Source organism: Lithobates pipiens, unplaced genomic scaffold (assembly GCF_037356315.1).
Source record: "Lithobates pipiens isolate NorthernLeopardFrog02 unplaced genomic scaffold, aLitPip1_a1.2 Scaffold_28, whole genome shotgun sequence".
Classification (NCBI taxonomy): Eukaryota; Metazoa; Chordata; class Amphibia; order Anura; family Ranidae; genus Lithobates; species Lithobates pipiens.
Genome location: NW_027507789.1, coordinates 187,517,279 through 187,531,658, shown reverse-complemented (window position 1 = coordinate 187,531,658; position 14,380 = coordinate 187,517,279). Strand labels below are relative to the sequence as shown.

The following is a 14,380-nucleotide window of genomic DNA, read 5'->3' as shown; positions in this document are numbered from 1 at the left end:
GGCAATTCACTTGTTTGATCTTGATAGAGCTGTTCAATTTTATCTGAAGTCTAAGGCTTCATTCAACAGTCTGCTTGCCTCTTTGTATTGTCCCAGGGTCCACGCAAGGTTCAGTTCGCTTCTCCATCCCATATATCTAGGTGTATTAGCTAATTTCTCAGGCATATGAGATTAAGGACAAGGTTCTTTCTTTCCTGGTTAAGGTCCATTGGTTCTTCCTTGGGCTATTCAGCATCAAGCTTCTGTTTTTCAAGCTTAGAAGGCTTTTGAGCATTGGCAGTAATTTTCCATTTCGATTGGGCACCCCATGCTATCCAGTACCTGGGAATTAAGATCCCAGCAAACCCACATCTTATCTACCAACTTAACTTTCAGCCTCTGTTGAAAATTCTCTCTTCTGACCTGGAGAAATAGAAGAACTTGGCGGTCTCGTGGTTTGGTAGATGCAATGTTCTAAAGATGAACATAATGCCGAGGTTACTGTACCTCTTGCAAGCCCTACCTATCAAGATTCCTCAGACCTCCTTCAGAGCTATGCCCACAACTTTCATTAGATATGTTTGGCAGGGCAGACCACCGCGGCTCGAAAGATCTTTGCTGCAGAGACCTAAACTCAAGGGAGGTGTCGGATTCCCCGATCCAGCCTTGTACTGCACAGCGGCCCATATGAATAGGGTTGTGGACTGGTGCAAGCACTTGCCCCATAAACTATGGGTCCAGCTGTAGAGGGAGGCGGTTCCATTTCCTATTGAGGGCTTACCCTGGGCTGGAGCCGGTCTCTCCAGACTTGCTCTACCGCATCCACTAATTGAGGCCAACTTGAGGGAAATTGGCGGATGTACCCAGCTTCCCTTCACCCTTAACTCCTATTATAGGCCACCCATACTTTTTTTTAAAAGTGTTTCCGATTAAACCCTTTCGCCTTCACCGGGTCCAGAGCCTGATCAGGGCCTCCACATTCTTGAGTGCCTCTGGATGGTGCGATCCCTCGAGCGTTTACCCAGGGCTTAGGTCTTCCACTTTGGGCAGATGGAAATTGTCACATCTCACTAATTTTCTTAAACCCCTTCCGGAAGCTGGTGGTTTCCATAGACCAATGGCACCATTTGAAGAGATATGCATGAAGGAGGGACCACAACGGAGATCTCCTATTCATACAATATCCTGCTTGAGCATGTATCCCAACATGACCCCCCATTCCTGACAAAATGGGAAATGACCTCAACACAAAATTCACTGCGGATCAAAAGAATTGCATACTTATTTTTGCGCATAAGTCCTCCTTATGTAGAAAATACCAGGAAATCGCCTATAAAATTTTGACTCGATGGTACAGGACACCCACAATCCTGGCAGCAATTTTCCCAGGACACAGTCCGTTGTGTTGGAGGTGTGGCACGCAAAATGTCACTTTGCAGCACATCTTCCGGGAGTGCCCAATCCTGGCTCCTTTTTGGAGACAAGTTCTACAGATTACTCATAAGCTTACTGATGTCACACTCCAGAACAATCCTGCGGCAGTACTCCTAAATTTGACTCCCCTGTTAGGAATGAAGTTTCGCAAGTCTCTCCCGAGACGCCTTCTGAACGCGGCCAGGGTGTGCATTCCCAGTGCGTGGAAGCAGCAGTCCCCACCGGCAGTCATACTTGTTTGCAAGGATCTGCAACATCCACCGTATGGAGCAACTCAGCTGCCTTGGGAGATGGGATGGAGGAACACAACACCCGCTGGATGCAATGGAATCTTTCAATTTTCGGAGGAATATAAGAACTACACGTGAGTCTTCTCATTCGGAGGTCGCCTGCCCTGCTGGAGTACCACACCCCTTCCCCATACCCCCTTTTTATTGCCTGCTCTCATCTTTCTCTCTGCCCTACTGGTTTCCTATCTTTCCCACCCCTCCCCCTTTCGATCCTTTTACTCCTTTATTTTCCACGTTAATGGAAAATTCTTGTGATTGCCAGATCCCTCTGATATTGTTCCCTAAATTCCCTTAACGATACATGGAATCCACATGGGATATTCTGATGGAACCCTGCACGAAAGAGGGAGAGGCCCCTGCCATGGATACTATCGCCTACTCTTAGCCTGGGTTAGAAGTGATTTGGGGGTTTCCCATGTAGTTCATGAATAGCCACATTGAATGGCAGCGAGAATAGGCCAGCAAATTTTGGCATCATCAGAATGTTGTAATAGATATCGAGATGCAGTTCATGCATGTATTTATTCTGTTTGGTGAGCACTGTGTTCTGTACAATTTTAAGGGATCTTGGGATACCTGTATGATTTGTTTCTTTTTGTATTTCCTGCAATCTTTAAAAAAATGCTTTTGAAGCCAGTCTTCATGTCATACATTTAGTAAGTTCTTCCAAGGTGATGTTTATTCCTCTGCTGATACCAGTTGCGGATAGGTCTTTAAAGCAGTCTTGTAGCGGGGGTTTCCTCCCCTTTCGTTTTGGGGAGTGTTGGCCTTGTTGTGTTGCCTTCTGCTCATGTTCAGAGTTTTGGGACATCCCAAATAGTCATGAATATTCCTGTCTTTCCAGAAGGATTTTTTACAAATATCCTAATTTCTTTCGTTCATTGGCGCACACAGCTCCTTTAAATCTTGACCTTAGGGTTATATTTCCACCTTCAGGAGAGGACTAGGCAGAACATGTAAAAACAGCAAAACTGCACACACCACCCAGGGGGGCGGTCCCATTGGCTATAACCCCTTACTCTGCTTCCCGTAGCTCCAGTTTTTTTTTTTGTTTTTTTTTTCCCCTGCCTAGTGTAGAAGGACCTGGTTCCCTGAGGGGACCATTGGTCCTGGGAATTTAATTTTTTCTGCAAATTTTGATCCTATGATCGACAATCAACAGCCGGGCTGGGTGACCGGCTGGATAATACAGATTTTTGTAGTCTGGCCATCGAGCGTGAGCAGACCCTAGCTACACGCTGGGTCGGCCACAACATGCCCCTTCTGGTCCAGGGGTGGCCGGTGAGCTATATGCTCCGGGGCACACACATGATCGGGCTACTGCTGTCAGTGTGCAGTGGCCGACAGCCACCCTGTACTGCTCGGGTGATGGGTCTGTGGTGGAATGCGTCCAGCAGTCCCGACAGGAGGGGTAAGTATGGCTCCATCTGCCTCGGCAGGATGGAGCAGCTGGGCATTCCCTGAGAGGTCAGCTAGGGGGTCTCTCACTCTCACTGTCCCTTATTCCCTCCTCCCCATGCTGGGGGCGCTGTGTGACTGGGCATGAGGTGCAGTGTATGTACCTGGCTGGGGGTCCTCCAGGCGGTCTCCGGGCCTGGGGGGGGGGGGGGGGGGGGGGACTGCGCTGGCTGTTGTCTTTTTCTGGCCACAGTGAGGTGTTCGGGCTGTTTGCCATGAGGTGAGGCCGCTGCTCAGGCCGCCGCCATTTTCCTGTAGCCTTAGTATTCTATTGCTGTCAGTCATTTCCTAGTAGGTTCGGCGGCCATTTTCCCTGTGATTTCTTTACTAAATCGGCTGGCAGCCATTTTCTTGTAGCCTAAGTGCAGTTTACCTCTAGCGCTGGTGACTGTATGCTTCCAGAACAGCACGGTTTTTACTTTGAGCACATTGTGACTGGCACAAGGCAGAGCGGATGGCGGCAGCACAGCGCAGTACTCTGTCAGGGTGGTGAGTCCTGCAGGGGGCCCCTCAGTCTGCGAGCAACTAGAAGGGTGGGATTTTGTGTACCTTGCCTTAAGTCCCAGAGTAGTGACAGGCGAGTGAGGGTCAGCATGGCACCGGAAGCTGGCGCTTCTTCCTCAGACATCACTGCTATTGCAACCGGCTCACCTGCACAAACTGCGGTGCCTATGGACACTTTTTCGGTGGTCCTAGAGCCCTTTGTTATCGGGGTGGAGGCGGCGTGCAGGAGCAAGGGGGGTAAAAACCGCCCCCCACGCCCCATCTTCTAGGGAAAGCTCTGATTCAGACTCGGGCCCCGCTGTGACAGGCAGCCCCTGTTCTGACCTGTCAGAGGATGTGGACCAGGACCGTTCGGACAGTGAGAATGACTCTGTGTTCGGGTTAGCGCAGGAAAAAGCGCTAGTAGGAGCACTCATCAGTGGTGTAGGATACCCTGAAGATACAGCCTACAGCAGGGACATCTGCAGAGGTGGCAGTTCCTTTTGGCACCGGCCCGCACACTTAAGGTGTTACCGTATTTGACTTATTTTGATTAGTCCATCTACAAGGAATGGGGAAGCCCGCAATGGGCCTTTTCAGTCCCAAGAAGAATGCCAGTGCGTTACCCTTTTTGAGGAGAGCATCCTTAAAAAATGGGCGTCTCCCCCGGTCGTTGACCCCCCCACCCCCCTCCCGGTATCCAGGTTGAATGAAGTAACCACGATTCTGGCAGAAGGGACTCCTGTCTTCAAGGACCCTGCCGACAGGAGGGCCAAGGCAGTTGCCTGGTCCATGTTTACGGTGGTGGGGTCAGTGTTACGACCTGTGCTGGCCTTGGTGTTGCAGACGCTTACTGAATGGGCAAAGGTGTTATTCCGTGAATTGGAGAAGCAACAGACTTCCCCGGTCTGCGTAGAACTGGCAGACCAGTTGGTGCATGGCCTTGTCTGTGTTGCAGCCCTGGATACAGTCCCCTTGCTCTCTAGAGCATCAGTATCAGCAGTGGTGCTACGGCGCCTGATTTGGCTGAAATGCTGGTCTGCAGATCAGGCATCTAAAAAAGCACTGGTGGATTTTCCCTTCCAAGGTGAGAGGCTATTTGGAGCCTCGCTGGATGACATTATTAATGTTACCGGTGGGAAGAGCATGCTGCTCCCACAGTCCAGGAAGGGTAAGGAGCCACGCCGTAGGCAAGGGCCCTCCTTTTTTTTTTTTTTTTTTTTTTTTTTTTTTCTCCCCTGCTCCAAAACAGCTATTTTGCCTGCTCGGGTCGGCAGGTAAGCGTTCCCAGTCCGAGAAGGCGCCGGCTGAAGGACTAATGCGTCCCTGGCTTTGCAAGCCAAACAAGTTTGCGAGCAAAAATGTTATCGCGTGAAGGTTTAACCCTGCCCGACTCTTGGGTGGGGGGCGTCGCCTTCGGGAGTTTGCAGCTCGGTGGACCTCCCTACTGTCCGACCAATGGGTCTGCGAACTGTTTTCATCGGGATACAAGATAGTGTCTTTCTTGTCCACCAAACAGATTCTTTCCCTCCAAGCTTCATCGGCTCTTCGGGAGACCCTGTTTGGGTGCAGTACAGGACCTGTTACAGAGCGTGGTGATAGTACCTGTACCGACGCTGGAAAGGTTTCAGGGTTTCTACTCCAATCTGTCTGTAGTTCCAAAGAAGGAAGGGGTCCGTCCAAGCTTTGTGAAAGTGCAAAGATTTAGGATGGAATCAGTTTGCTCCGTGGTCGCTGCACTCCATCAGGGGGACTTCCTGGCATTCTTGGACATCAAGGACTCATACTTACATGTACACATATGCCTCATGCATCAGAGGTTTCCTGCGATTTGCAGTCTAGGAAGAGCACCATCAATTTGTGGCTCTCCCTTTTTCACCTGGCGTCTTCACCAAGGTGTTGGCCCCAATTTTGGCGTTGTTAAGGCAACGGGGATCGCAATCGTGGGTTACCTAGACGACCCCCTTCTTCCGCCTCAGAATTAAGGGAGGATGTAGCGATCACCATTCAAACTCTCCGGTGGTTTGGTTGAGTACTGAACCTAAAAAGTTGGTATTGGTGCTAACTCAACGCCTGTAATACCTGGGCTTACTGCTGGACTCCTCCAGGTGTGAGAGTCTTTCTCCCTTCAGACAAGCTGCAGACTCTTCAAGCTGCAGTGAAGTTGTTGGTGAACCGCAGGTGCTCGTCGCTGTGTGTCTGCATGCGGTCCTGGGTCTCATGGTAGCACACTCGAGTCTTGCAAAAAGATTTTGTCAGAATGGGACAAATCTCCGTTATCCCTGGATTGTCAAATTCGGGTGAGCCAGTTAGTCAGGGATTCCCTCCTCCATCCCTTTTGTCCGGGAGATCATTCGTTCCTCTCCATTGGACGGTGATCACAACGGACGCCAGCCTGAGTGGTTTGGGGGGAGTCTTGGGTATACAGTTGGCCCAGGGCTGCTTCATGAGGGAAGAATCCCACCTGCCGATCAATGTGTTCGAGCTTCGGGCGATCAGGAAGAGCCTCTCCACATGGTCAAAGAGGCTGCAGGGACGTCCGGTCAGGATCCAGTCGGACACTGCCACGGCAGCAGTGGGTGTAGTTCAGCCATAAAGGAGGAACAACTAGCTCGGCTGCCGCCCAGAAGGTGATTCACATCCTACAGTGGGGAGAGCGGCACGTGCTGGCCGTATACATTATGGGTGTAGAAAACTGTCAGGCGGACTACCTAAGTTGTCAGATGCTGGACCAAGGGAATGGTCGTTGCATCTGGATGTATTCTGGCTCATTTTCCGACAGCGAGACACACCAGATGTGGATCTCTTGGCTGGATCGGAAGGTGCACAGGTTTGTGTCCAGGACAAGAGACCCCTGGGCAGAGGTGTCAGATGCGTTGGTAGCTCCAACGGCTGATTTATGCCCCCTCCCCCTACTAAAGCTTCTGCTACGCTGAGTGGAGGCCAAGGGGATTCCGGTGATTCTAATTGACCCAGATTGTCCTCTTCGTCCTTTGGTATGCTGACCTAGTACGACTGATGTCGGATGTTCCCTGGCGGCTGCCAATGCGAAAGGACCTTCTTTCGCTGTCTACCCTGCTGTTTTTGCAGTGAGGAGTGGATCAGAAACTTGCCTTAAGCACCATCAAGGGGCAGATATCAGCCTTGGCTGTCTTTTTCTAAAGTCCCTTGGCAGCTCACTCATTGGTGAGTACATTTGTGCAAGGGGTTTGACACGTAGCCCCTCCAGTTTATCCACCGCTGCCTCCATGGGGTCTGAATCTGATGCTATCAGCGCTTCGGAAACTGACATTTGAAAATATTAGGGCGATTGCCTTGCTGACTCTCTCAGAAATTAGTCTTTCTATTTGCAATTATGTCTGCTCTGACAGTTTCTGAGCTGGCGGCCTTGTCATGCAAGTCTCCCTACTTCCTCCACAAAGATAAGGCAGTGCTGCCACCGCAGCCTTCGTTTCTTCCAAAGGTGGTTTCGGCCTGTCCTCTAAATGAGGACATCATGTTACCATCCCTATGTCCTAAGCATAAACATCCGAAAGAAGTTGCTTTACGTTCCCTGGACATGGTCTGGTCTCTACGTCTGCTACGGCTCCTTTCCGGAGGTCAGACTCTGTCTCTGTGGCTGGTCCGAGAAAAGGTCTGGCGGTCTAGTCGCCCACCATATCTCGTGGATCAGACAGATCGTGGTTCAGGCTTATGCCTTAAAGGGGCGAGTGCCCCCTTTTCCTGTCACGGCTCATTCCACCAGGGCAATTGGAACCTCCCTGGGCTTTCCGACATCAACAGTCTGTTTCCCATGTGTGTAAGGCGGCGACTGGGTTGTCCGTTCACACTTTCACTAAATTTTGAAAGTTGATGTGAGTGCATCTTCAGATGCTTGCTTTGGCTGCAATGTTTTGCAGGTGGTTGTTTAAGGTTGCAATTCACTTTCATTTAAGTGTACAAGGTTGTTGTGTACGCATCTTCAAATGCATAAGTTGGCCGCAGGTTTTTCTAGCAGCCATTTAAGTTGGCAACTCCTCTGTTGAGGAGTTCCTCTTTGTTGTGGGTGAAGTTATTTATTGCTTTTTCCACCCCTCGTTTTAATTTTACACTGCTTGGGCACATCCCTAAGGTCAAGATTTGGAGCTGTGTCTGTCAATGAATGAAAGAGAAAATAGAATTTTTGTACTCATTGTATCAATGTTTATTGGCAGACACAATACCACCCCTCCTTTTTATGTTTGTACTGCTTTTTGACGAACTGAGCTGCAGGAAGCAGAGTGAGAGTGTTTTGGATCCCAGACAAATGTCTGGCCAAGTTATCTGCACCTGGTCTAATGCAAATGTCCATGCATGTTTAGAAGGAGTACACTGACACACACTGTTCAGTGAATAGCTTCCTTTATTGCTTTTGGGTATATAGCCCCCTTTATAGTAAAAGATGACTCATTGTTTGCAAAAGCATCTTCTAAGGTGTATTCTGTGCTGTCAAGCAGAGATTGGAGGACCCTTATCTAAGGGGTCGTCTCGCTAGTTTCTTCCAGGTTTTCTGCTGATGGCTTGTGGACTCCTGGACTCACTCCGATGGGAGCGGGGGGGGGGGGGGGGGGTCTCCAGGTGAAGCATTTTGAGTAAGGAGATTCAGCATATAGCTTGACATAATAGAAAATAGTCATTTAATCAAAGTATTAAGCAATCCATAACAAGAGGTTATAGCCAGTGGGACCGCCCCCTGGGCGGTGCTGTGCAGTTTTGCTGTTACATGTTCTGCCTAGTCCTCTCCTGAAGGTGGCGATATAACCCTGATGTCAAAATTTAAAGGAGCTGTCCTCATTATTGTAGTGTGTGTGTGTGTGTGTGTGTGTGTGTGTGTGTGTGTGTGTGTGTTATATGTACTATATCTTTCCCTTTTTGTTCTAGACAACAAGAACGAATAAACTCCCAAAGGGAAGAGATTGAACGGCAACGGAAGCTACTGGCTAAACGGAAGCCCCCAGCAATGGGACAAACACCACCTGCAAACAATGAGCAAAAGCAGCGCAAAAATAAGACCAATGGTGCCGAGAATGAAGCGTAAGTATGATGGTGCCTGTTTTTTCTTTGTATTCCCAAAAAATCATGGGCAAAGTCAGATTCCCCTTTTAGGATAAGTCCTTGTTCTTAGCAAGTGTTTGCAGACTTCCCATATTGTCACAGATTGGTGTCCTGGTCTTAATCGGCAGCTGTACATTACTTACTGTTTTTTTTTTTTGTAGGTTAACGTTAGCAGAATATCACGAACAAGAGGAGATATTCAAACTGCGATTAGGTCACCTTAAAAAAGTAAGCAAACAAGTCCGAGTTACCCTTCCCAATAGCCGTGTTCATTTTCATGGTAATGCCAACAAATTCATGGTGTTTGTATTGCAGGAAGAAGCTGAGATACAAGCGGAGCTAGAAAGACTCGAAAGGGTCAGAAATTTGCACATTAGGGAGTTGAAAAGAATACATAATGAAGATAATTCACAGTAAGTTCCCCAGACTTAAAGGAGATTGTTTTCTGGGATTGGCACCTGAATGCTAAACATTTCTGTGGAAATGCTGCCATGCACAGTATTATCTCTGTAGGATATGTGCAGGGGTAGGTAACTCTCAGCCCTTCACCTGTGGCAAAACTACAAGTCCCAGGAGACATTGCAAGACCCTAAAAATCACAGGCATGATGGGATTTTTAGTTTCACCACAGCTGGAGTGCCGAGGTTGCCTACCCCTGGTGTAATTGCATGTTGGGTTTAGCAAGTGACAAACTTTCTGTAATGTCATGTCAGAAGTTTGGGACCGTATAATTGGCTTCAATGATGTACCAGAACAACAAGCTTATCATGAAGCCCTGGTCTGGAAAAGCAACAGTGATCCCCTTCAGTCTCCAGGGAGAGGCTGTTGCAAGGTTTAGAATATGAAGCAAACCACCACCTGCAGAAGATGTGGCTTTATAATCTCCTTGACCTCCACCTGTTCTCCAATATGTTGCTCTTGCAGAGCAGTAGCCTCTTTAGATCTAGCACACTTCCTAATGTGGATGCCTGGTCCCTGGCTGTGCACTGAGCTTACTTCCATTGCACCTTATGGCACTACAGAATGAAGGAGGAGATGTAGGGATAGTGGAAGGAATCATGGCATGCCGAGCATGGGTAGGGTAAGAACCCCATAGCAGTGCATATGCTGTACAGTTTTCACAAATGTGACATAGTACTTGGTGTTCTGCACATGTTATTAAGCATTATCTTTGCATAAAAAAAGGTGCAGGGATCCCCCCCCTCGCACTTGGAATCTGATCGCATGGGTGTTCTCACTTAACCACTTCCCACCCGGCCAATGCATATATACGGCCAGGTGGGAGCCGGCTACTCCTGATAGGCCGTTCAGGAACGTCCTTCAGAAGTAGCGGGATCGCGCGCACAGTGGCGCGATCCCGATGTGCTCGTGTCACCCGGACACGGCACATCTCAGATCGGCAGGAGGGCTCTGTGATTGGCCCTCCTGATCACATGACGGCCGTGTCCAATCACGGCCGTCATGTGATGTAAACAAACAGCCGGTTGCTAGGCAATCGGCTCTCCTCACACGGAAGTCATCGCTGAGGAGAGGAGAGCAGATCGATGCAGCCGGCTGATAATCGGTGAGTATGAGCTGTTTTTTATAGCTTTTTACTCACTGATCATCAGTCTAGTGTCAACACACAACACGCCACACAGTACAAACACAGTCCCCACATATGTCCTCAAAACACACATGTCCCCAAAACATACATGTCCCCAAATAATAAAAACACATGTCCCCCACATATGTCCCACTAAAATCACATGTCCCAATGATGATCTGCACACATATGTACGTGATCACCTGCACACATATGTACGTGATCATTTGCGTACATATGTCCCTGATCACACAAACCAATTATTATACACTTAACGGAATTTTTTTTACCAAAAACATGTAGCAGAATACATTTTATCTTAAATTTATGACAAAATTTGATTTTATTGGATTTCTTTTCAAATAGAAAAAAGAAAACATTTTTTTTTTTCCAAATTTCCGCTTTTTTTGCGCTTATATCGCAAAAAATAAAAAACGGAGTCAGGAATAAATAACACCAAAATAAAGCTCTATTTATGCGAACAAAATGATAACCATTTCATTTGGGTACAGTGTAGCATGACCGCGCAATTGTCATTGAAAGCGCTAGAGCGATGAAAGCTGAAAATTGGGCTGGGAAGGAAGGGGGTGAAAGTGCCCTGTATTGTAGTGGTTAAAGTGAGGATCCACAGTTCGCACTGCAATCTGTGAACCGAACTGGGGGTGTCATTAACATTGTATTGACACCCGCAGCAGTTCGCAGAGGGCAGTGTGAACTGCCTGCAGGAGAGATGCAGTGCGGGGACTGGCACTGGGATCGGGCATTGCTACAGTGTTAACCTAGGCTAAATTAAAAGTTCTGCTAGCGCTGATTTAGAGAACAATCTCCGTTGGGGATATTGCCTTAATGTGGAAACAAGTTGTGAATGAAGCTACATGTTTTTACCTACAGTTACGTGACTTTTCCATAATGACTACTACTTTGTCTTGTATGTTATAGGGCAGTTGACATGTCATAAAAAACAATCTCAGGTTCACATTAGCATCACCCCGTAAGTAAATGGGAATAATTTGTAAAGTAAAGAGTAGTGGGACTTTGAATATGCCAAATGAGAATAAAAGACTTAATAAAAATACATGTATATTTTATTATTATTCACATAGATATTGTGATACTCACCCAGGACAGGGGCTTTTGAAGGGGACAGGGAATGCAAGCCTCCTTACAATGCTTGCCTACTTACTATGGGCCTAGATTTTAAGGTAACATTACTCTTTCTGAGGTGTATGCCTGGGGACCCTTAAAGTAATGTTACTTTGGATTCAAGTCTGTGTCTCCCCAAGAGACACACTCTGGGAACCCTGTATATACCATATTAGAAATGGCGACTGCTTCATAATGTTAGTACTCATAGCAGATGTTGATGTCATCAGCAAGTCACCTGTCTCTTGTCTGCTATAATGTGTTTGTTGTAAATAAGTCTAGTGTGGCTTCTAAAGGGACTTTCACCAATTGTTGTTAGTGCTAATTAACTCTGCTATTGTGTGCAGGAGTTCTGAGTTGATATCTTTGTGATAATGTGATTGTAGTTAGTGAGCTAGGAGATGACCAGGCTGACCTGAAAGGTCATGTCTCTGAATCACTTAGTCTGGTTAAATGATTAGTTAATTAGCTCATGTTAATTTGTTTTCTGGTTAGTTTGTATTGTCATCCTGGTGTATATATTTGTGTGAGATCTCAAATAAAACAGATCATGTTCCAGCTTGTAGCCAAACAAGTCCTGCCTTGCTCCTGGTTGTAATATGTGGCAATAATATCCAATATCAATATTCAGACTGGGAGGAAGTGGTATATGACGAAAGAACTCAAGCGAAGTGTGGGACATTTTCTTACAGAGATCAAAAGTATCACAAAATTAGTGTTAAACACTTTTGTACATGGAAAAATCATGCAATAAATTCAAATATGTATAAACATAATAGATATATGCACTTATAACTGGTCACTACTACCTTGTCTTTTTTTTATTTATTTTTTTATTATTATAAATTCTTTATTTAACAAGATAGAACATGCGGAGATATAGAACACCCAACAGGGTATAATACAATGACAGTACAGGCTAAACATCACTTTATCTATTTTTTACACCAACATGAAAGCACTTTCCTTGAAGTCTCCTAATGGAATAGAGGCAGGATGTATTTCTACTGAGTAGGGGCCCTCTGCGTCCAGCATAACCTTGTTATTTTTCCGGGCATATGCCGTGTTTTAAGGGAGTAGTTGAGGGAATGGAGCCAGTTCTCACTGACCCAAAAAGTCAATATCCCATGTCCTAGCACCGGATAGGACCAGGAACAGAAACAAGAGGATTGAAAAGATAGAGGAGGAAGAGGGGGGAGGGAAGGAGGATTGGAGAAGAAATGGTGGAATAGAGGAGTGGAGGAGAAGAGGGGGAAAAAAAAAAACACAAGGGGGGGGGGGGGGATGGATATATAAAAAAAAAAAAATATATATATATATATATATATATATATATATATATATCTATCCCTGTCTAGTCACGTCAAATCTCTGCAGGGAGTTTTTGCAGTTGTTCCCCTCGGGGATCGGTTCACTATCTGTCCTTATTCCTGTATTCATCAGAATAGATAAACGCGTGCCAGAAATACCCTTTTCTTTTTTTTTTTTCCTCTTTGGAGAATTTCTCATTTAAGCCTTTTTCCATGGCCACCAAGTCCTCCATTGCTTGTATGTCTGTTAATCTTTTCAACCATGCAGCCACCGTCGGGGGCTGGGTCTGTTTCCAATACAGTGGGATGCAGCCTTTTGCTGCTGTGAGCAAGAATGGCAATATAGATTTCCTGTAGCTCTTGATTGGGATCTTGTGGTGATGCATAAGGAATTGTCTTCCTTTTTAATATAGGTATAGTAATAGGGGGTCTATTTATAAAGAATTTGCAAGGCATTGAAAGTGTTCTATCAGCTCATTGCCACTTATAAAACATTTTTTAGTAGCAGTAGCCAAAATGAATAAATTGGCCTAAATTAGAAATATCTGTTTTTTCTTTTTAATATTTTAGGTTTAAAGACCATCCCACGCTAAATGACAGGTATCTACTGCTACATCTTTTGGGTAGAGGAGGCTTCAGTGAAGTGTACAAGGTAGGTAATTGCTGTTAGGGTACAGTAACGCCTCATGTGATCCCAAAAACAAGTTGCTTTATCTTGACGTTCCAAACTAAATGCTGTTTCACATATGACATGTAGAATTTTTTTAGTTGTCTGATCCCACCAGTGTGTAAAACCCGTACACCATAACTCACAGATATGAACCATGCTAGATGTGCATTTTAAAGGTCTGTTAACATGCATGGGGTAATCTACAACAAAGTTAACAATTCAGCCTTAAAGTTGTTGGATTTAAAATAAAAGCACAGAAAAGTTGGCCTATTCTGTCCACTAACACTTTTTATTCTTTAGGCATTTGACCTAACGGAGCAAAGATACGTAGCTGTGAAAATCCACCAGTTAAATAAGAACTGGAGGGATGAAAAGAAAGAAAACTACCACAAGTGAGTGGGTTTTACCATATTCTTGTTATATGCATAACTTGAGCTTAAATGTAACCGTATGAGGATTAATACATTTGATTAGTACATCAATACACTGGTGACTTTTTGTGAACTCAAATGCCTGTTGCAGATTACGCCTACTTTTACTATCCTCTCCCCTGTATGGAGAAGTGAGCAATTCTTGCTGCTGATGGAGATCTACTTGAATGTTAAATTGTAAAAGGCAAATGTGTTGAGCAATGGTGGCTTTTGATGCCACTTAAAATTTTACATTCACCTTTTAGCAAAAACAAATTGCACGTTTATTTGCAGGTAAAAAAAATGTGCATTTACGTTTTTATTTTTTTATTTTTTGTTGTCTTAGGAGCCTGTAAAGCATTGCACCCGCGATCAGCAGATGAGACACAAACACACTTACTACTGTGTCCATGTATAACTGACAGCAGCCTCACCATTGCCATCAGGGCAGCCTGATCGATGCCCATCTGCAGCCTAGAGGGGACAGGGAGGGGGGTGGGATGAGCGCCGACAGATTACAATGGCGATTCTGAATACTGTCTTAT

General features: G+C 46.1%; 1 protein-coding gene across 4 annotated transcripts in view; it reads left to right on the top strand.

Annotated features, from left to right (window-relative positions):
• Positions 1-14,380, top strand: part of TLK2 (tousled like kinase 2) — a 92,155-nt gene that overhangs the window by 62,874 nt on the left and 14,901 nt on the right. For all 4 annotated transcript variants that reach the window (XM_077460143.1, XM_077460142.1, XM_077460140.1 and 1 more), the window contains 5 exons: positions 8,544-8,696; positions 8,879-8,945; positions 9,033-9,130; positions 13,326-13,407; positions 13,726-13,817. In XM_077460143.1, the coding sequence (XP_077316269.1) occupies positions 8,544-8,696; positions 8,879-8,945; positions 9,033-9,130; positions 13,326-13,407; positions 13,726-13,817 (492 nt within the window). The remainder of the gene's footprint in view (positions 1-8,543; positions 8,697-8,878; positions 8,946-9,032; positions 9,131-13,325; positions 13,408-13,725; positions 13,818-14,380) is intronic.